A 23,155-nucleotide genomic window follows, 5' to 3' on the forward strand; every position below is an offset into this window, starting at 1 on the left:
AGTGGTCATTCGCACATGCTAGAAAAATAACAGAAAGGCCTGCACACTGTACGTTCCTAATGACCACCTAATGACCAACATTTCGATCCATAGGATCTTTGTTAGGTCAAACTAATGATATTCCATAGAAACGGTGTGAGTGAATCTCTGCCTTTTTGTCTTTCTCATCTCAGGTGATCATCTACCAAGGTGGCCAAGTGTTCAGTCTAGCCAACCACTTAAATGGCCGGGTGGGCTTCGTGGCCACCATGCCGAGCACAAGTGCCTCTATCTTCATCAACAACACCCAGCTGTCAGACACGGGGACCTACCAGTGCCTGGTCAACAACCTCCCCGACAGAGGGGGGCGCAACATCGGGGTCATCGGCCTCACCGTGCTGGGTAAAACACACACACTGCTGCATTAGAATTACAATTAAGGGGTTGCATACTATGCACATATAGCCTGGCAACTCTAACTTGACTACAGACCAGGCTACTGTGCATAGCCTACTGTGATAGAATGGATGCATTAAAAGTAGGAAGTGTAAACACATTGCATATTGTAAGAATTCTATTGTGTGACATTTATTGTGACAAATGAGTGTCCTAAGCTGGTTTAAAAGAGGACTCTTATAGCATGTTGGCACACCACAGTTCTGTTTGTGTATGCTATAAGAAAAAGACCTGCTTTAGATAGGTGCATCTGTTAAATTACTGAAATGTAACGTAACGTGTGAGACCCGATGCCTCTTCAGGAGGCTAGGATCTGTCTGTGCTGATCACTAAGGTACTAACTACACCCATCTCCTTTCGGTCTCTCCAGTGCCCCCGTCGGTGCCCTCGTGCCGTGTCCAGGGCACACTGGACGTGGGCGCTGACATCATGCTGATGTGCAGCAGTGAGGAGGGGATTCCCACACCCAGCTACGCCTGGGTGAAACTGGAGTCGCTGCCCAAGCTGCCCCACACCGCCATGCAAGGTATTAAACCCCTGGCCATGGGCGTGCCCTTTTGCCCCACCTTCGCTGGTAAATCAACAAGTATCTTTGGTAACGTCACCGTGGCTTCCGCCCACCCGCCCCCAACTCTGCCCCTCAGGGTGCCACCACCCACCCTGGTCCAGTTCAGAGCCTGCATTCACAAAGCATCTCAGAGTAGGAGTGCTGATATAGGATCAGCTGGTCAACAGTTCCAGTCATTTTATTCATTATGATCTACAAGGCAAACTGATCCTTGATCACCACTCTACTCTGAGACGTTTTTTTGAATACGGACCCAGTTTTGTGTGTGTGTGTGAGCCGTGCAGTGGCCTCTCCTCTCTCTCTCCAGCTGTGTCATCACAGCACAGTGTGATTCTTACCGTACTACACTACTGCTCACTTCAACACAAGGCTATCCTCCACAAGGACAAATCGGCTTAGGTTTCCTAAGGTTTCCTCACTCCTCCTCCTGCCTGTCTGTGTTGTTTTACACAGTAGATATCAACTGTACCAACACTGCCACCATGATATCTGTCTGCAAAACAGCCCATGTTACAGAGAAGAGGGTAGGGGTGAAATCTAGGCCAGTAATCTGGATTAAGTGCTTATGTGGTTTGTTCCAAGCTCCTATGGTAGCCTTTTCTTAAAGGCAGTAGTGTAATATAATGTAATACTCCATAAATTATCAGACATATGAACAACGGCACTGTAATTGGGTTTATATCAGCAAGGCACTGTATAATGTACAAAATATTCACCAGCCGTTTTGCGGTAAGTGATTTGGTGCCCTCTATTGGGTTTTTGCCAGTAGTCCCAGTTACTGTACCTTATCCTAAAGCAAGTTGAATAATGCTGTTATTTAAAGTAACATATCTGCATAATACTAAATAAGATGTGCTCAACAATAATTTCAACTGCCTAAATTATTAGAAATGATTTTGGTTATTTAAATTATGTAAGTAATGTATGAATGTTTTGGAACACGTTACAAGCAAATGGTTACATGAATTATTAGTCCTAAAGGAATTTCATTCATATTTAATCCCAATGTATTTTAATTAGATGTTTTTGTGTCTTGTCTATTTGTTCGGAGAATGTGGATGGTGTTCCCCAGTGATGTTTTAACCCTAGACTGGCATGGTTTGTGTTTAAACCCCAGACCAGATGCAAGGGACCGTAACACTAAGGAACATCAGTACCAGTACCTCTGGTCTGTACCAGTGTACAGCCTCCAACGCCATCGCCAAGAGCACCTGTCTACTCAACCTGCAGGTTGTGGCACGTAAGTACCCAACATAATGATGACATAAGCATGGTTTTGTGCAGTACCACTCGGAATAAAACATTTAAAAAAACCCTATTGGAACTTATCAATGTTAAATCCTTGGACCTGACCTTAAAAATATAAATGATATTGTTCAAAATGATTTCACTCTGGATATACTCAAGGATTTATATTTTATTTTTTAATTTGTCATTTTTTAAAGGGGTAGATCAGCTTTAATATTGCAGATAGAAGCCACAGTCTATCAAAGTAATTGTCTGCATCATTTCCAATACCGCATATATATTTTTTGTAAATATATACAGTACAAGTCAATAGTTTGGACACATCTACTCATTCAAGGGTTTCTTAATTTTTATTTTTTTCTACATTGTAGAATAATAGTGAAGACATCAAAACTATGAAATAACACATATGGAATCATGTACACTACCGTTCAAAAGTTTGGTGTCACTTAGAAATGTCCTTGCTTTTGAAGGAAAAGCACATTTTTGTTGTCCATTAAAATAACATCAAACTGATCAGAAATACGGTGTAGACTTTGCTAATGTTTTAAATGTCTATTGTAGATGGAAATGGCTTATTTTTAATGGAATATCTACATAAGCGTACAGAGGCCCACTTTCAGCAATCATCACTCCTGTGTTCCAATGGCACGTTGTGTTAGCTAATCAAAGTTTATCATTTTAAAAAGGCTAATTGATCATTAGAAAACCTTGTGTTAAACAAATCAAATCAAAATATATTTTAGATTCTGGATTCTTCAAAGTAGCCAAACTTTGCCTTGATGACAGCTTTGCACACTCTTGGTATTTTCTCAACAAGCTTCATCTGGAAAGCTTTTCCAACAGTCTTGAAGGGGTTCCCACATATGCTGAGCACTTGTTGGCTGCTTGTCCTTCACTCCACAGTCCAACTCATCCTAGATCATCTCAACTGGGTTGAGTTCGGGTGATTGTGGATGCCAGGTCATCTGATGCAGCTCTCCATCACTCTTATTCTTGGTCAAATAGCCCTTACACAGCCTGGAGGTGTGTTTTGGGTCCTTGTCCTGTTGAAAAACAAATGATAGTCCCACTAAGTGCAAACCAGATGGGATGGCGTATCGCTGCAGAATGCTGTGGTAACCATGCTGGTTAAGTGTGCCTTAAATTCTAAATAAATCACTGACAGTGTCACCAGCAAAGCACCACCACACCATCACACCTCCTCCTCCATGCTTCAAGGTGGGAACCACACACGCAGAGATCATCCATTCACCTACTCTGCATCTCACTAAGACACAGTGTTTGGAACCAAAAATCTCAAATTTGGTTTCATCAGACCAAAGGACAGATTTCCACCGGTCTAATGTCCATTGCTCGTGTTTCTTGGCCAAAGCAAGTCTCTTCTTCTTATTGGTGTGATTTATTAGTGGTTTCTTTGCAGCCTTTTGACCATGAAGGCCTGATTCATGCTCTGTCTCCTCTAAACAGCTGCTGTTGAGATGCATTTGTTACTTGAACTCTGAAGCATTTTTTGGGCTGCAATCTGAGGTGCAGTTAAATTTAAGGGACGTATCCTCTGCAGCAGAGGTAACTCTGGGTCTTCCTTTCCTGTGGCGGTCATCATGAGAGCCAGTTTCATCATAGCACTTGATGGTTTTTGCGACAGCGCTGCAAATTTTCCATATTGACTGACATTCATGTCTTTAGGTAATGATGGACTGTCTTTTCTCTTTACATATTTCAGCTGTTCTTGCCATAATATGGACTTGGTCTTTTACCAAATAAGGCTATCTTCTGTATACCACCCCTACCCTTGTCACATCACAACCGATTGGCTCAAACAAGGCACACCTTCTAATTGAAATGCATTCCAGGTGACTACCTCATGAAGCTGGTTGAGAGAATGCCAAGAGTATGCAAAGCTGTCATCAAGGCAAAGGGTGGCTAATTTGAAGAATCTAAAATATATTTTGATTTGTTTCACACTTTTTTGGTTACTACATGATTCCATATGTGTTATTTCATAGTTTTGATGTCTTCACTATTAATCTACTGTAATCATGTGCGCTGAGAGTTGGGAAGCAAGTTCAGGGAGTGAGTGTTTTTATAAAATAAATGGAACATAATACAAAACAAGAACCTCGAACAACGCACAGACAAGAAACAGAAACAATGACGCCTGGGGAAGTAACCAAAGGGAGTGACATATATAGGGCAGGTAATCAAGGAAGTGATGGAGTCCAGGTGAGTCTGACGACGTGCAGGTGTGCGTAATGATGGTGACAGGTGTGCGCCATATCGAGCAGCCTGGTGACCTAGAGGCCGGAGAGGGAGCACACGTGACATCAACAATGTACAAAATAGTAAATATAAAGAAAACCCTTGAATGAGTAGGTGTGTCCAAACTTTTGACTGGTTCTGTATATATTTTTTTAAATGTTCTTTATTATTTTCCCCTAACCATACCACCCCTCCCTAATTGGAGTGAATTAAGTGACAACAATAATTTGTCTTCCACTTCCAGCTTATACATACTACATACATTTCATGGACAGAACATTTTATATTAGTTATATTTAGTTTGTTTTTAGTCCTATCCTTCAGCTACTCCAGGAAAAGGTTGTTCTCACGCTCCCCCTCTCACAATTCCACCCCTGCCAGTGGGTAGTAACACTGTCACCTGAGTTATTATACTGCTACTGCACTCGCCTGACCCTGCCTTAGAGTAGTCAGTCGCTGACACCAGTGGCAAATTTAGTGAGTGGCTCGTTTGGGGTTTGTGACTGTCAAGGAGTAAATGGCATGTCACTGGTTGTCACCAGCGCGGTAGCTGTGGCTGTGATGAGTGCACTGACAGAGACACAGGGGGCTGTCTGTATGTCTGTCAGGGAGGGGACCCACTGTTAGATCAGGAGAGTGATCCTATAAAAATCGTTATCGCCACTCAGCAATCTGTTCAGCTGTCAACAACGACAGCATCATTCTCCCAGCGTATGTTGCAGCATGTATGATTTAACACCTTCCACTGTACTACTGTCTCTGATCTGTAGAACAAAATACTGACCTAAAACGGCCCTCATAGTGGAAATGGCTAGTATTAATACACATTTCTGTTGTGGTTTTTAAAACTCACTAACAAATCGTTTTCTGATAAAAGCACAATGGTACAGGTATTATAGATATTATGGTTCAGATATTATGCTAAAATTCAAACATCATAATAGACATCCAAATGAAATCACACTTCAGTCCAATTAAATCTTTCCTCCAATTCACTATGGTAGCATAATAGAGCCATTTGCATCCATGGATATATTCAATGTACTGTATTAACATAATTAGTGCAAGTAGCTTTTTTGGCACAAATGAAAAGTTGCCTGATCAAATAGACAATGACCGCTGTGTGTATTTAACTCATTAAGAAATATTCACAGACAGCACAAACTCCCTGTGAACACAGCTTTTCTTCTCCATCCCTCCCTCCCTGTCTCCCTCTTCAAAGTGTTTACCTGGGGGGGATGAGTGAGGACATCATTACAGGTCCTGGAGAACCACGGGGCATTTTGTTGGCGTTCCACCAAAGCTCCTCAATGTTTTATTCATGTCATAATGCGCCTGCAGCTTTGAGTGGCTTCATGCCACGAATGAATAGCTGTTTGTGCTGAGTTTCAGGAGCTAGCAGTATTGAAAGTAGCTGTTGTAGAGGCATGACTGGTCGTGTGTGATCTAGGTCCCGTTCATTAGGGAAAACCGAGCAAAACGTTATGTATTGGAAAACAAGTGTTTCATATTTGAGAGGTTCAGGTAGTTCCTTTTCTTCTGCTTTGTATTTAATGAACATGACCCCAGGACTTAGTCTCTCTTTCTCTCTCTCTCCCCTGGTCCTTCAGCCCAGCCCCAGAGTGTGGGTCTCATAGCTGGCACTATCGCCACGGGCGTGTTGGCTGTCATCATCTGCTCCCTACTGGTGCTGGTGACACTCTTCTACTGGAAGAACAAGAACAAATACGAGGAGGAGGAGATACCCAACGAGATCAGGTGGGTTTTCCATTGACTTCCTGCTTTCTTCCATTTCCCGCACCTCTCTGTCCATCTATAGCAACACACTAGTCTAAACATTAGACTCTGAACTCACCGTAACTGTTCTGGTGCTGTGCATTTGATAGGCTACATAGACTATGCAGTAGACAAGTGTTGAAAACGGAGATATACTGTATCTTTGAAATTGGATGATTACCCTTTTGAAGTTAGTTTTATCCATTTGTTAAGGTGTTCAAACTTTTCTTCATCACACCCAATTTGTCATTTCAAATACTATGTGAATTCTCTGTCGCTTGTATTAATGGCCTGCTATTCTTCCTCTAAATTACTTCATAAATCAATTTGAAGATAAATCATTGTTGAAATGTTTCAGCTCTGTGCGAGTGGGATAACATCTGCCTCATTTGGGTGTTGATAATGTCCCTGAATTTAAATGTGGTCTCAGTGTGGTGCCTCTGTACTTATACCACTGACAATTAAAACAAAATGTAAACAAAATGTATCAGGACCAAGCTGTGGAAGTGAATGTCACTCCTCATAGAGTGATAAAAAGTTTAAGAATGGACCTCTTAAACCATATTTTTTTTCATTCCAGTTTTAACCACTTGTCTTTATTTTATTTTGGCCATCCCAATCATTACAAGCACTATTCCGACTAATAGGATACCAGTATTGCATTTATAATATCATGAAACACAACAGGCCACTGTGGCTCATCTGAAGCCAGACGTAAATATTATCTCTCTGGCTAATGTAGGTGTGCCAAAAGGTGCCTCATACTGTATCTGTTTAACTATACATTTTTAAGATAAGTCATGCATATTGCATGTTCATTTAATAGACTGTCTCACTTAAATCCCTTTTTATATCAGAGACATCCACATCGGTATCAGGTGCACTAAGTTTCATCTGCGAAGAGAGAGTGTTCAAAACAGTGTTATATCTAATTAGTGGAGATCAAACACAAAACCTTCTTGAAAAAGTTTTTACATTAAACATTCGCAGTAAGGAACACTGACTGCTCAGACTGGTGTTGCAAATGGATTTGCCTATTTAAATGTTCATAACCTTGAAAGAAACAGTTTTTTTTAAACCAATCCCACTATTTGCAATTATGAGTCCATTTCCGACTAGCGTTTTCATTAACAGCACAGTCAAACATGAAGAAGACAAAGAAGAAAACCCAGTAGGCCTTAAGCTGCAGATTACTTCATAGGGCATTGACTAAACAGTCAGAACTGGAAGGGAAACCTAATTGTGTATTAAGATGATATTTGGATGTTGCAACACACTTGTTAACGTAAAAGCACCAAATACGATGGCACGTTCCAATGGCACGTTGTGTTAGCTAAAAAAAAACAATTTTGCAATTATGTTAATACAGCTGAAAGTCCTCAACTCGCAGCTTCTTTAAATAGTATCTGGAAAACACCAGCCTCAACGTCAACAGTGAATTGGCAACTCCGGGATGCTGGCCTTCTAGGCAGAGTTGCAAAGAAAAAGCCATATCTCAGACTGGCCAATAAAAATAAAAGATTAAGGTGGGTAAAAGAACACAGACTCTGCCTAGAAGGCCAGCATCCCGGAGTTGCCTCTTCACTGTTGACGTTGAGACTGGTGTTTCGCTTTTACTATTTAATGAAGCTGCCAGTTGAGGACTTGTGAGGTGTCTGTTTCTCCAACTAGACACTCTAATGTACTTGTCCTCTTGCTCAGTTGTGCACCGGGGCCTCCCACTCCTCTTTGTATTCTGGTTTGAGCCAGTTTGCACTGCTCTGTGAAGGGTGTAGTAATCAAATCAAATCAAATGTATTTTTATATAGCTCTTCGTACATCAGCTGATATTCTCAAAGTGCTGTACAGAAACCCAGCCTAAAACCCCAAACAGCAAGCAAAGCATGTGAAAGAAGCACGGTGGCTACACAGCGTTGTACGAGATCTTCAGTTTCTTGGCATTTTCTCGCATGGAATTGCCTTCATTTCTCAGAACAAGAATAGACTGATGAGTTTCAGAAGAAAGTTCTTTGTTTCTGGCTATTTTGAGCCTGTATTCGAACCCACAAATGCTGATGCTCCAGATCCTCAACTAGTCTAAAGGCAGCCAGTTGTATTGCTTCTTTAAATCAGGAGAATAGTTTTTAGCTGTGCTAACAAAATTGCAAAAGGGTTTTCTAATGATCAATTAGCCTTTTAAAATGATAAACTTGGATTAGCTAACACAACGTGCCATTGGAACACAGGAGTGATGGTTGCTGAAAGTGGGACTCTGTACGCTTATGTAGATATTCCATTAAAAATCAGCCGTTTCCAGCTACAATAGTCATTTACAACATTGACAATGTCTACACTGTATTTCTGATCAATTTGATGTTATTTTAATCGACAAAAATTGTTGCTTTTTTTCACAAACAAGGACATTTCTAAGTGACCCCAAACCTTTGAACGGTAGTGTACGTCACATATGATGTTGATGGAAATAAGATTAAGAGTGACATATTACTTAAGAGATTGAGTTGGATATGAGAAACTGTTAACCCTATAGTGACCTCCCCGTGCCCTTTGTGCTTTACAGGGAGGACGACCTGCCCCCTAAGAGGTCGTCTTCAGTGAAAGCGTTTCACGCCGACGCCTCATCCTCTGAGAACGACACCCTGACGTCCACCAACACCTACAACAGCCGGTATTGGCACAACCCCAAGCCCAACTACGACACCAACTCCTACACCCGCTACAATGGCGACACGCGCCAGACGTTTTCTACGGGGCAGGCAGGTCACACAGGTCAAACGGGGGGACATGCAGCGCACACAGGACACGGGACGCTAGCTCCGCCGGGCTCCGCCCCCCTGGCCCGCCAGGCCTACTCCAATGGTAGCCACACCCTCCCCCCACCCAAGACTCTGGTGGTCACCACCAACTCCGCCCCCTCCCCTCCCACCATGGTGCGCAGCAATGGCTCGGTGAGCCTGAAGCCCGTGACGGTGGCATCGCATTGCGGGTACACGCACTCGTACGCCGTAAGCCAGGCCACGCTGGAGCGCATGGGCGCCGTGCCCGTCATGGTGCCAGCCCAGAGCAGAGCAGGCTCTCTGGTCTAAAGTAAACTGTTACTAGGCTGAACCAGCCTGCCTCCCCACTTCTCTGATTCTCCCTTTTAACTCATAAACAGGATTTTACAATACCGACTTCATCTAATGCCAACGTCTCCAAGTACAGGACGCCGTTTAAAAGCAGCTCCAGGTGTTCTATTCCTATTGGTTGGTTTTGTGTCTCTTCTTTGGTGTGGTTGTCTCTCACTGGTTCCTTGGATTAAATGGCTGTAACCAGTGGGATTATCGCACAAAAGTTACACATAATCTTCAGACTTTTCAGGTGATTGTGGCTGTGGGATTTGGACTCATCACGACAGTGAGCATTAACCGTTTAATCTCTGTTTTAACCACATCTAGACACTCCGAATCCTGCAAGTCCCAGGGAGAGGCATCCGATCGTGCATGTATATTCCATTGAAAACTAACAACCAGATTCTTGCTATTATTTCATATCACTCAGCTATTGCGGTGATATTAATTGTTTCGTATCTTAAAAAATTACAGAGATGTTCTTTGATTCACTGCAGTGGTCTTACATGAACAGAACCATGGCGGTGGAAATGGCCTTAGAAGAGCAGAGAGTTACGGAAGGGATTTCTGCTGAAGTACCAAATAGCAGAGACAACAGAATGGCACAACACAGTAGGCTGGTCCCGTAACTGGACAGGGGTTTTCTGATTCTGTCCATTAGTTCCAATTTCAACATGTTCATTTGTTTTTGCACAGTAGCACACTTTCATCACCAACTCCTCTGAAGAAATGTCTTATTACAGAACGGTCTTAGTGAATGCATCCCCTTACCTCTACAGTGTTACGAATGGGAGAGATATACTGTAGCCTCTCCAGCGCCAACTTGTAAGGGTTCAGCATTTATATTGATTAGGTCCAGTATTGATAACTATGGTCTTACCTCAAGATTCTATTATATATAAAAATAAAAAAAATCCCTGAAACTTGAATCTGCAGTTTGAGATGTACTGACAGTGTTTATGGAAGTATGTGCTATTGTAAACATGCTGCTGATTCATTTTAACAAAATCCAAATCTCACATCAGTGCTGCTTTGACAATAAAACATAGGGGGCATCTTATTTGATACATCCTTTCTAAGAAAAATTATATTTAAGGGGATTTCCCTTGAGAATGCTAATAATTACTGTTTTGTACCTACTGTAAATATTGTAACTACTGGTAGGCTTGGTTGTGAATTGAAAAGAAATACTTTTATTTCCAATGGATGCATATTTTACAACTCGTGTGTCTTAATTTAAGAGGTCTATTCATTTCTGTTAACAGACACTGAACTGTGTTTTGTAGACTCTTGTCTTGCATTTGTTACAATTAGGAGTCCTCTGTGGGTGCAGCTGCAAGTTTGGGCGGTGCAATTCATACAAAATGGCAAAGTATCACAGAAACCTGTATACTAAAATGACTGTCTGCATCTCTTGATAGTAATAATGTAACCCTAGTGTAAACAAATGTATACTCTACCAATTTTTTTCCAGGGCAGTTGGATTTTTTTACAGCTCCAAAATTCCAGCACTAAATATCCACAATGATAGTTGAAAATAAAGTGAATACCACCTGTATGAAATATCTAGGTTTGTTCCAGCAGTGTTGTAAAGTGTTGATATTGAGGTAAGAATCAGAGCGTTTCGGAGGGCCATATTTTTTGACAGTTTTTAGACCTGAAACTGCTGATTTATGTTTTATGTGAATTTTACAATATTATCTATCCTGCTCTTTGCATCGAAAGTCCTATTAATATTCAACTTAATCTTTCACTTGAAAGACAATATTGATATTGTGTGATATTAAATTTGAAAAAAATGTACTATTCATTTTAGGGTAACCAAAAAGATACTTCACTCTTGAGAAAAAGCGTCTCCTGTATTTGGTGTCAGGATCTTTCTCGTTCAGTCTCTACGTATAATGTACTCAATGATAGATGTGTTCTCTACAGTATGAATTCAGCCATTCAATGTGCTCAAGCTGAGCGTTATTGAAGTTCATTGAAATATGCTCCAGTAAGAATCCATTAGACGTATTCAATTAAACCTCAAGTAAATCAATAAGGATGGTAAGCGGAACTTTCTGTCCTGAAGCAATAAAGACCAACCAGGTGAACCACATTAGGAGGACTTGTTGATGTACAAGATCTTTATCAAACTGTTCCTTTTCTCACACACTCAGCTCATTGGCTGAGGTCCCTGCTCATTGGCTTACGTGTTATGTCTCATTCCATCTGTCAGGGAACCAAGATTATATTCATAACTTAATAATTCAAAAAATATTTCTTAATTTTAGCTCAAATCGGTCATGACTAAAACACTGTTGGGTATGATCAGGTAATACTCACAACTTTGGAGAGTATTCTTTGCGTATGTTTGGCGTTCAGAGACTTGTTTCAACATCAGAGTGCATCCATATGATTTATGTATGTACTCTTATGTACAGTGCCTTCAGAAAGTATGCATACCCTTTGACTTATTCCACATTTTGTTGTGTTACAGCCTGAATTTATTGAAAAGGAAATACAGAAATATCTCATTTACATACTGTATGTATTCACACCCCTGAGTCAATACATGTTAGAATCACCTTTGGCAGTGATTACAGCTGTCAGACTTTCTGGGTAAGTCTCCAAGAGCTTTGCACACCTGGATAGTACAATATTTGAACATTATTATTTTCAAAGTTCTTCAAGCTGGTTGTAGATCATTGCTAGACAGCCATTTTCAAGTCTTGCCATAGATGTTCAAGCTGATTTAAGTCAGAACTATAACTTGGCCACTCAGGAATATTCACCGTCTTCTTGGAAAACAAGTCCAGTGTAGATTTGGCCTTGTGTTTTAGGTTATTGTCCTGCTGAAAGGTGAATTCATCTTCCAGTGTCTGGTGGAAAGCAGACTGAACCAGGGTTTCCTCTAGGATTTTGCTTGTGCTTGGCTGAAAAACTCACTGGTACTTAAATGATTACAAACATACCCATAACATGATGCAGCCACCACTATGCTTGAAAATATGGAGAGTGGTACTGAGTAATGTGTTGTGTTAGATTTGCCCCAAACATAACACTTTGTATTCAGGACAAAAAGTACATTGCTTTGCCACATTGCAGTGTTAATTTAGTGCTTTGTTGCAAACAGGATGCATGTTTGGAATATTTGTATCTTTGAAGTGACTTGGGTGTATTGATCCACCATCCAAAGTGTAATTAATAACTCCACCATGCTCAAAGGGATATTTAATATCTGCTTTGTTTTCACCCATTTACCAATAGGTTCCCTTCTTTGCGAGGCATTGGAAAACCTCCCTGGTCTTTGTGGTTGAATCTGTGTTTGAAATTCACTGCTCAACTGATTGTATGTGTGGGGTATTGTATGTGTGGGGTAAAGAGATGAGCTAGCCATTCAAAAAAATCATGCCAAACACTTATTGCACACAGAGTGAGTCCATGCAACTTATTGTTGGTATTGGTATTTTGTTAGGATCCCCATTAGCTGTTGCAAAAGCAGCAGCTACTCTTCCTGGCGTCCACACAAAACATGAAACATTACATAATATGTGAGCACATTTTTACTCCTGAACTTATTTTTGCTTGCCATAACAAAGGGGTTGAATACTTATTGACTCAAGACATTTCAGCTTTTCAGTTAATTTGCGAACTTTTCTAATAACACAATTCCACTTTATGGAGCATTGTGTGTAGGCGAGTGACAAAACAATGATCTAAATTGAATCCATTTTAAATTCAGGCTGTAACACAACAAAACATGGGAAAAGTCAAGGGGTGTAAATACTTCCTGAGAAGGTAGTGTGTATGTACTCTGCTGGTAACCTGGGGTTGTTCACTAGCTTGTTGTGTCTGGTCAGACAGACAGACACAACTGCTCTTTAACTCTGAAAACTATTATTAAAGAGCCACAGGTTCATGTCAGATGAGGTAAGGGTATCCGTTTTCTCGGTTAGACATCTCTTGGGGCAAATCCTAACTTCCACTTAAATGTTTACTTAGTCATGCATTGATATCAATGGGAGACTTAAGTCAAAATTCAACTTAAAAGTTAGGATTTGTCCATTAATGACCCTGGCCCGAAACACAACTACTTGAACTAAACCCAGACAAGTGATGGTGGATTGTCTGCTGTGGCCATAAGTTCATCAGGTCATGTGTATATAGATATTATATTGCCAATAGTAAACATTGTAAATATGTAAAATATATATTGTGTTTAAAAGTTGGATTGATATGAAATATGACATTAACACTGGAAGTTGTAATTAATAAATATTGTTAATACATTCTAACTGTAGTTGTGTTAATTGACTTAGTCATTTTAAGACGTATTATTTTATGAATACAGCTGATCTTATTGGTAATATACACCGAGTATGCCAAACATTAGGAGAACCTTCCGTCAAAAACTGCAACGCTGCTGGGTTTTTCACACTCAACAGTTTCCTGTGTGTATGAAGGATGGTCTACCACCCAAAAAACATCCAACCAACTTGACACAACTGTGGGAAGCATTGGAGTCAACATACTCATTATTTTTATTCACGGTGTGTTTATTCCTTGTGTCACTATTTCTTTTTTGGATTAATGAAAAAAATTCTAAATAAATAAAATAAAAATAATTCGGAATGAATCTGGATCTGCAATAATTCTGAATAAGTAACTGAATTCTCTTAAACAGTGAAATTGGTCATTCAAATGGACCAATATGCTTATTCGTTAATGGACTTTCTGGGTTTGAATGGTTGTTGCTGATGGATTTAGATTAGCTAAACACTCTGCAGTTTGTTTGAGTAATCAACTATATTCATATATTGGAGCAATGGCAATAAGGACATTTAAATCACAATAATCCTCAAGGTGTTGCTCGCCATACTATGTCCTTAGTGTTTGTTTTTTTACCTTCCTCCTCCAATGGAATCCTATGAGGGATGGTTTGTAACAGAGGCACTAGCTCTGCTGTGATAAGAGAAATTGGTATTCTTAGTGTCACGCCCTGACCATAGAGAGCCCTTGGTTCTCGATGGTGTTGTAGGTCAGGGCGTGACTAGGGGGTGTTCTAGTTGATTAATTTCTATGTTTGGGATTGAGTATGGTTCCCAATTAGAGGCAGCTGATTATCGTTGTCTCTAATTGGGGATCATACTTAAGGTGTCCCTGTTCCCACCTGCTTTTGTGAGATAATGTTTGTATATGTGCTTGTTGCACTACGTTACTTCACGTTTCGTTGCGAAGTTTTCATTTAATAAAAGGATGTGGAACTCAAATCACGCTGCGCCTTGGTCCATCCATTATCACGACCATGACAGAATATCCCACCATTCAAGGACCAAGCAGCGTGCTTGGGAGGATAAAGTGAGTTGGACCTGGGAGGAAATCCGGGCAGGATGCGAGACCCTTCCTTGGAGAGAATTGCAGAAAGATCAGGAAGGACAGCGACGACGCCGGGGACCACAGCCACAGAAACCCCAAGATTTTTTTTTTGGGGGGGGGCACATGGGGTGGTCGACTGAGCAGCGGGGAGTGCCAGAGCCCGTTTGGGAGTTGGTGGAGGAATTCAAGGAAAGATACCGGAAAGAGGTGGTAGCGAGGAGTATGCTGCAGCGCAGGCGTGCTGAAGAGCGTGACACCAGTCCGGTGCCATCTGCGCCGGCTCTACGTACCAGGCCTCCAGTGCGCCTCCCCAGCCCGGTACGTCCTGTGCCGGCTCCCCGCACTTGCCCTGAGGTGCGTGTCATCAGTCCGGTGCCACCTGTGCCGGCTCCACGCACCAGGCCTCCAGTGCGCCTCCCCAGCCCGGTACGTCCTGTGCCGGCTTCCCGCACTCGCCCTGAAGAGCGTGTCATCAGTCCGGTGCCACCTGTGCCGGCTCCACGCACCAGGCCTCCAGTGCGTGCGTACAGTCCTGAGACTCCAGTGACGGTCTACAGCCCGGAACCTCCAGCGACGGTTCACTGTCCAGAGCTTCCAGCGACGGTTCACAGTCCAGAGCTTCCAGCGACGGTTCACAGTCCAGAGCTTCCAGTGACACGGTGTCCAGTCCCGCTCCCTGGCAGGAGCCTTCCTCTGCGCCGGTGCCCAGTCCAGGCACGGCGTCCAGTCCCGCTCCATGGCAGGAGCCTTCCTCTGCGCCGGTGCCCAGTCCAGGCGTGGTGTCCAGTCTCCCTCCAAGGCCGGAGCCTTCCTCTGCGCCGGTGCCCAGTCCAGGCACTGCGTCCAGGCCCGCTCCATGGCAGGAGCCTCCCTCTGCGCCGGTGCCCAGTCCAGGCACGGCGTCCAACCCAGCTCCATGGCCGGAGCCCTCCTCTGCGCCAGTGCCCAGTCCAGGCACTGCGTCCAGGCCCGCTCCATGGCAGGAGCCTCCCTCTGCGCCGGTGCCCAGTCCAGGCACGGCGTCCAACCCAGCTCCATGGCCGGAGCCCTCCTCTGCGCCAGTGCCCAGTCCAGGCACGGCATCCAGTACCGCTCCAAGGCCGGAGCCTTCCTCTGCACCGATTGCCAGTCCAGCCACCACTGACACTAGTCACCCCCTGACCCTCCCCATTTGGTTTCAGGTTTTGCGGCCAGAGTCCGCACCTTTGGGGGGGGGGGGGGGGGGGGGTACTGTCACTTAAGGTATCCCTGTTCCCACCTGCTTTTGTGGGATATTGTTTGTGTATGTGCTAGTTGCACTACGTTACTTCACGTTTCGTTGCTTGTTTATTGAGAAGTTTTCATTTAATAAAAGGATGTGGAACTCAAATCACGCCGCGCCTTGGTCCGTCCATTATCACGACTGTGACATTTACATTTTAGTCATTTAGCAGACGCTCTTATCCAGAGCGACTTACAGTAGTGAATGCATACATTTCATACATATCATACTTTTTTTTTCTTTTCCATACTGTGATACTTAGAGATATCGCTCAATTAGTGAATTTGCCCTTGAGACAAGCGGTGTGAGCTATTGGGGGGGGGGGGGTGGGTGAAGATTTTTTTTATTGGGGACTTGAATAGCATGAAGCACAACATATTATCAACCTCCACACAACATATTATCAACCTCCACACTGGGCCAAAGCTCTAAAAGGGTTGGTTATGGCTGTGTTTTTATCCTTAGGCTCCCTGATCTCCCTGCGCTGTCCTTCTTAACACTGATAAATGTATTTATAGCCAGGAATGACAATCTGGAGTATAATTTAAGCACCTGCTACTGTTGATCACTACAGAAACCTTTTAACTTTATTAAACTGTCAGAGCATGGCCAGTCTTTTATGCCTGGCCATGGAGTTTTACATGAGATGCCATACATGTGGCCTTACTGCTGCTATAAATGAGACTGATGGGACACTGCATATGGGGCTTTTCTACATTGGCTGGATAAGACCCTTTTTTTTTATATAGGTGTCACAGTGTATCATATCATATTTAAATATATAGCTCAGGATTTACAAGTAAATGACAGACTTTCTTGATATTTTTTAAAGGCTCAAAATAAGTTTTGCTTATCAATGTTGATCTATAACACATTTCCTCATGTTGAATGAACGTTTAGACGACATTCTCAAAACTATAAAGGCCCGATTGATTCGATTTTTCCATGTATTTCTTTCTCCCAGAGAAAAGTTGTGTTTACGTTTGATTTGGGTTAAATGTAAATGTCATCCATCCTGAGGGCATTGGTGAAGCGATGGCTGAACTAATGGAAAATCTCTTTCATCCGTTTTCCCAAATGTTCATTCTAGTATAACTTTACCCAAACAATACCCCCAAAGCGACACACCCCATCTTCATCTATCACATGATCTCAAAGACAAATGGGTAACCAGGGACGAGGTGAGCAAATTGAGACCATTTAAGGGCCTCGCGTTTCAATTTGAATGCACTGTGGTTCTCTCAGGAAAGCACTTGAACATTCATTACATGCCCAAATCCGAATAGATTTTTGTTAGCAGCATTTGTGTATCTACAGAACACCCACTACATAATATCCTCCCAGAGCTAGGGTTTCATTTTTATTCTCCTGGCTGGCTGGCTGTCTGCTATGGCCCTATTTAGGCCTTTGTTATTCATGACTTGGGGATGCAGAGGAAGACTGCTGCCCGGTGCTTGGTGATGCAGGGGCAAAATAATTGGCCTCTAAATGAAATTGCCATATAAGAATGCACTCTCTGAATACCTCATCAACCCACGGTGCAACCCACATACATTAAACAGTAAGGTGCATACAAAATATAAATTGTTTGCTTGGGTGAAAAATATATTTCTTCAGTATAAGTACAGGCTGGCATATCATAATATGTGATTATACAATGCTTTATACAAATGTGACTAGTTACAAGATCCTAAGGTTATTGTAATTTTTTAAAACAAAAACTGTTCTTTACAGTTTATAAAAGTACAGACTCAGACCTTCAAAATGGCATATCATACACTGCAATTGGAAAAGGTAATGGGAAAGTTATGCTGGTATGAAAGAAGGCGAGGTCAGTACAGGCGCATCAAAGCTGGGCCCAAGAGACTGAAAAACTGCTTCTAAATCAAGACCATCAGACTGTTAAATAACCATCACTAGCCGGCCTCCACCCAGTAACCTGCCCTGAACTTACTCACTGTCATTAGCCGGCTACCACCCGGTTACTCAACCCTGCAACTTAGTGGCTGCTGCCCAATATACATAGACATGGAATCACTGATCACTTTAATAATGTTTACATACTGTTTAACTAATTTCATGTGTATATACTGTATTCTAGTTAATGCCGTCCTATTCAACTATTGCTGCCCCCCCTCCACACACACACACACACACACACACACACACACACACACACACACACACACACACACACACACACACACACACACACACACACACACACACACACACACACACTATTCTATTCTACAGATATCCTAAACACTCAATCCACATACTGCCAATAATGTCTATACTTCCCATCACATATATATATATATATATATATATATACAGTTGAAGTCGGAAGTTTACATACACTTAGGTTGGAGTCATTAAAAATGGTTTTTCATCCTCTCCACAAATTTCCTGTTAACAAACTATAGTTTTGGCAAGTCGGTTAGGACATCTACGTTGTAATTTTTCCAACAATTGTTTACATACAGATTATTTCACTTGTAATTCACTGTATCACAATTCCAGTGGGTCAGAAGTTTACATACACTAAGTTGACTGTGCCTTTAAACAGCTTGGAAAATTGCAGAAAATGATGTTATGGCTTTAGAAGCTTCTGATAGGCTAATTGACATCATTTGAGTCAGTTGGAGGTGTACCTGTGGATGTATTTCAAGGCCTACCTTCAGACTCAGTGCCTCTTTGCTTGACATCATGGGAAAATCAAAAGAAATCAGCCAAGAACCCAGAAAACAAATTGTAGACCTCCAAAAGTCTGGTTCATCCTTGGGAGCATTTTCCAAACGCCTGAAGGTACCACGTTCATCTATATAAACAATAGTACGCAAGTATAAACACCATGGGACCACACAGCTGTCATACTGCTCAGGAAAGTGACGCGTTCTGTCACCTAGAGATGAACGTACTTTGGTGCGAAAAGTGCAAATCAATCCCAGAACAGCAGCAAAGGACCTTGTGAAGATGCTGGAGGAAACAGGTACAAAAGTATCAATATCCACATTAAAACGAGTCCTATATATCGACATAACCTGAAAGGCCGCTCAGCAAGGAAGAAGCCGCTGCTCCAAAACCGCCATAAAAAAGCCAGACTACGGTTTGCAACTGCACATGGGGACAAAGATCGTACTTTTTGGAGAAATGTCCTCTGGTCTGATGAAACAAAAATAGAACTGTTTGGCCATAATGACCATCGTTATGTTTGGAGGAAAAGGGGGAGGCCTGCAAGCCGAAGAACACCATCCCAACCGTGAAGCACGGGGGTGGCAGCATCATGTTGTGGGGGTGCTTTGCTGCAGGAGAGACTGGTGCACTTCACAAAATAGATGGCATCATGAGGGAGGACAATTATATGGATATATTAAAGCAACATCTCAAGACATTAGTCAGGAAGTTAAATCTTGGTCGCAAATGTGACGATCGTCGTAGAGAGGAGACCAAGGTGCAGCGTGGTAAGTTTTCTTGATTAATATTTATTATAACTCAGAACACTAAATCAAAACAACAAACAAAGGAAACAAACGTCACGTTCTGCAGGCTTTACTGAGCTGTACAAAAACAAGACACACTTTCCTCCCACACTGAAGGATGAAAAAAGGGCTGCCTAAATATGATTCCCAATCAGAGACAACGATAGACAGCTGCCTCTGATTGGAAACCATACTCAGCCAAAACAAAGAAATACAATGACATAGAATGCCCACCCCATATCATACCCTGACCTAACCAAACAGAGAAAAACGTCCCTCTCAGGTCAGGGCGTGACAGCAAATGGGTCTTCCAAATGAACAATGACCCCAAGCATACTTCCAAAGTTGTAGCAAAATGGCTTTGGGACAACAAAGTCAAGGTATTAGAGTGGCCATCACAAAGCCCTGACCTCAATCCTATAGAAAATTTGTGGGCAGAACTGAAAAAGTGTGTGCGAGCAAGGAGGCCTACAAACCTGATTCAGTTACACCAGCTCTGTCAGGAGGAATGGGCCAAAATACACCCTAATTGTGGGAAGCTTTGAAAGGCTACCCAAAACATTTGACCCAAGTTAAATAATTTAAAGGCAATGCTACCAAATACTAATTGAGTGTATGTAAACTTCTGACCCACTGGGAATGTGATGAAAGGAATTAAAAGCTGAAAACAACCATTCTCTACTAGTATTCTGTCATTTCACATTCTTAAAATAAACTGGTGATCCTAACTGACCTAAGACAGGGATTTCTTGACCAGGATTAAAGGTCAGGAATTGTGAAAAACTGAGTTTCAATGTATTTGGCTAAGGTGTATGTAAACTTTCGACTTCAACTGTATTTATACTCCGGACTCCGACATTGCTCGTCCTAATATTTCTACTTAATTCCATTGTTTTACTTTTAGATCTGTGTGTATTGTTGTGAATTCTTCGATATTACCGCCCTGCTGGAGCTAGGAACACAACATCTGCTAAATATGTGTATGCAACCAATGAAATTGTATTTGATATACTTGTTTACCCAGTTTTGAGAAAAATCCCTTCAACGTTTTTGTAGAGGTTTTTAGATTTGCTGAAGAGCACTTCTTTGTGTAAGCCCATTCAGCATCGTTCACACCCTCTTAACCCCAACCATATCATTAAAGATGTCCTCCAGCGATTTTTTTACTTTTACTGTTGAAAAGCAATATCACAAGTATAAATACAATAAAGTACATACACTAAAGGGTATAAAAATGTGTTTTGAGCAAAATTGTGTTTAAGAAAAGGAGTATGGCATTCAATGAGTTGGTTTGATGGGAATTTGTGATGTCATCGGCCTCCCCCTTGCTTGAGGAACAATAAAGGAGGAGTATTTAGCAGATGTTATCAGCGGTGTAATACAATTACTATGTTCCTAACAATACAAAACGATACACACAAATCTAAAAAAGGTAAAAAGAAAGGAATTAAGAAATACAGAAATATTACAAAGAGCAATGTCATAGTCCGGAATATAAATATATATGTACAGTACAAGTCAAAAGTGGAATGCCATTGGAATGCCTTCCACCTAGTTCGAATACGCGAAGGAGACGAGTGGAAGACGGCCTTCAACACAGCTAGTGGACACTATGAGTACCTGGTCATGTCATTTGGACTATTTATTATTATTATTTCAGGTCCTGGTCAACGGTGTGCTCAGTGAGATGTTGAATAGATTTGTGTTTGTCTACCTTGACGACATCCTTGTTTTCTCCCGTTCTGCTCAAGAACACTTCCTCCATTTCCGCCAAGTCCTTCAGTGCCTCCTAGAGAACCAGTTGTTCGTGAAAGCTGAGAAGTGCGAATTCCACCGCTCCACTATCTCCTTTCTGGGATACGTCATCGCTGAAGGGAATGTTCAGAGGGATCCTGAAAAGGTGAGAGCGGTGGTGGATTGGCCTCTTGGGATTTGCTCATTTCTACCACCGCTTCATTCGGGGCTACAGCACCCTGGTGGCTCCCCTCTCTGCACTCACTTCTCCCAAGGTGCCGTTCACATGGTCCCCAGCTGTTGACAGGCCGTTTTTGGACCTCAAGCGTCATTTTACTACAGCCCCCATCATCCATCCGGATCCGTCCCGTCAGTTCGTGGTTGAGGTCGACGCTTCTGACATTGGTGTGGGGGCCAACCTGTCCCAGCGGTTTGCCCAGGACCAAAAGCTGCATCCCTGTTCCTTCCTGTCCCATCGTCTCAACCCCGCTGAGAGAAACTATGATATAGGAAATCGGGAACTTCTCGCAGTCAAGATGGTGTTGGAGGAGTGGAGGCACTGGCTGGAAGTGGCGGTACATCCATTTTTTTGTGTGGACCGATCATAAGAATCTATAATATATCCACACCGCCAAGCCCCTTTAATTCTAGGCAGTCCCGTTGGGCCCTGTTATTCACCAGGTTCAACTTCACCATTTCCTACTGCCCCAGGTCCAAGAATGTTAAGCTGGACACCCTCTCTCGCCTGTATAGCTCCGCTGCCACACTGCCTGACTCTTAGACCATCCTCCCTACCTCATGTCTGGCAGCTACAGTTGTCTGGGGAATCGAGAGCCTGGATAGCAAGGCACAACGTTCCCAGTCGGACCCTGGGGGGGCCCGATTAACCGAATATTTGCCCCTGATTCAGCCCGAGCTCAGGTCCTGGTATGGGCTCATTCCTCCAAGCTCACCTGCCATCCCGGCTCCCGTCGAACCCTGGCCTTCCTCCGACAACGCTTCTGGTGGCCCACTAGGGTTCCTGACGTCTCAGCCTTCATCACTGCATGCACTGTATGTGCTCAGAACAAGACTCCATTGCAAGCTCCGGCTGGCTTCCTTCAGCCACTCCCTGTTCCTCATCGCCCTTGGTCCCATATATCCCTGGATGTTGTCACTGGGCTTCCTCCGTCTGATGGCAACACCACTATCCTGACAGTAGTGGATAGGTTCTCTAAAGCCGCCCATTTCATCCCTCTCCCCAAGTTACTTTCAGCCAAGGAGACGGTCCAGCTCATGGTGCAGCACGTCTCCCGAATCCATGGACTCCCTATTGACATTGTCTCTGATCGTGGTCCTCAATTCTCATCCCAATTCTGGAAGGCGTTCTGCACCCTCATTGGGTTGTCAGCCAGCTTGTCCTCCGGGTTTCATCCCTAGTCTAATGGCCAGTGGTAGCGTTCCAATCAAGACCTGGAGACTGCGCTTAGGTGCCTCGTCTCAACCAACCCCACCATCTAGAGCCGGCACGTGGAGTACGCCCGGAACACTCTTCCCTGCTCGGCCATTGGGTTTTTGCCCTTCAAGTTCTCATGGGATATTAGCCTTTGCTCTTCCCAGAGCAAGAAGAAGTCAACATACCCTCGGCCCAGATGTTCATCTGTCGCTGTCGGAGTACCTCTAAGAGAGCTCGGTCTGCTCTTAAGGCCACCTTCAGGTATCGTCGACAAGCGGACCGCCACCGGACTCCGGCTCCCCGCTATTGTCTCAGGCAGAGGGTATGGCTATCTACGCGGGACCGACCCCTCCGGGTGGAATCCCATAAACTTTACCCCCACTTTGTTGGTCCTTTCCCCAACTCTAAAGATCTTAGTCCCACTGCTGTTAATCTTCTGTTGCCCCGTACCCTCAGGATACATCCCACTTTCCATGTGTCCAG

General features: G+C 42.9%; 1 protein-coding gene across 1 annotated transcript in view; it reads left to right on the forward strand.

Moving 5' to 3' along the window:
- The window catches only part of LOC106612643 (immunoglobulin superfamily member 11), a 122,684-nt gene extending 109,008 nt beyond the window's left edge, over positions 1-13,676 (forward strand). Inside the window, exons 4-8 of the mRNA XM_014213999.3 lie at positions 174-381; positions 806-961; positions 2,121-2,243; positions 6,124-6,271; positions 8,847-13,676. Coding sequence (XP_014069474.2) covers positions 174-381; positions 806-961; positions 2,121-2,243; positions 6,124-6,271; positions 8,847-9,372 — 1,161 coding nt within the window. The 3' untranslated portion in view covers positions 9,373-13,676. The remainder of the gene's footprint in view (positions 1-173; positions 382-805; positions 962-2,120; positions 2,244-6,123; positions 6,272-8,846) is intronic.
- Positions 13,677-23,155: the final 9,479 nt, after the last annotated feature.

This window comes from Salmo salar, chromosome 09 (assembly GCF_965601325.2).
Source record: "Salmo salar chromosome 09, fSalSal1, whole genome shotgun sequence".
NCBI lineage: Eukaryota > Metazoa > Chordata > Actinopteri > Salmoniformes > Salmonidae > Salmo > Salmo salar.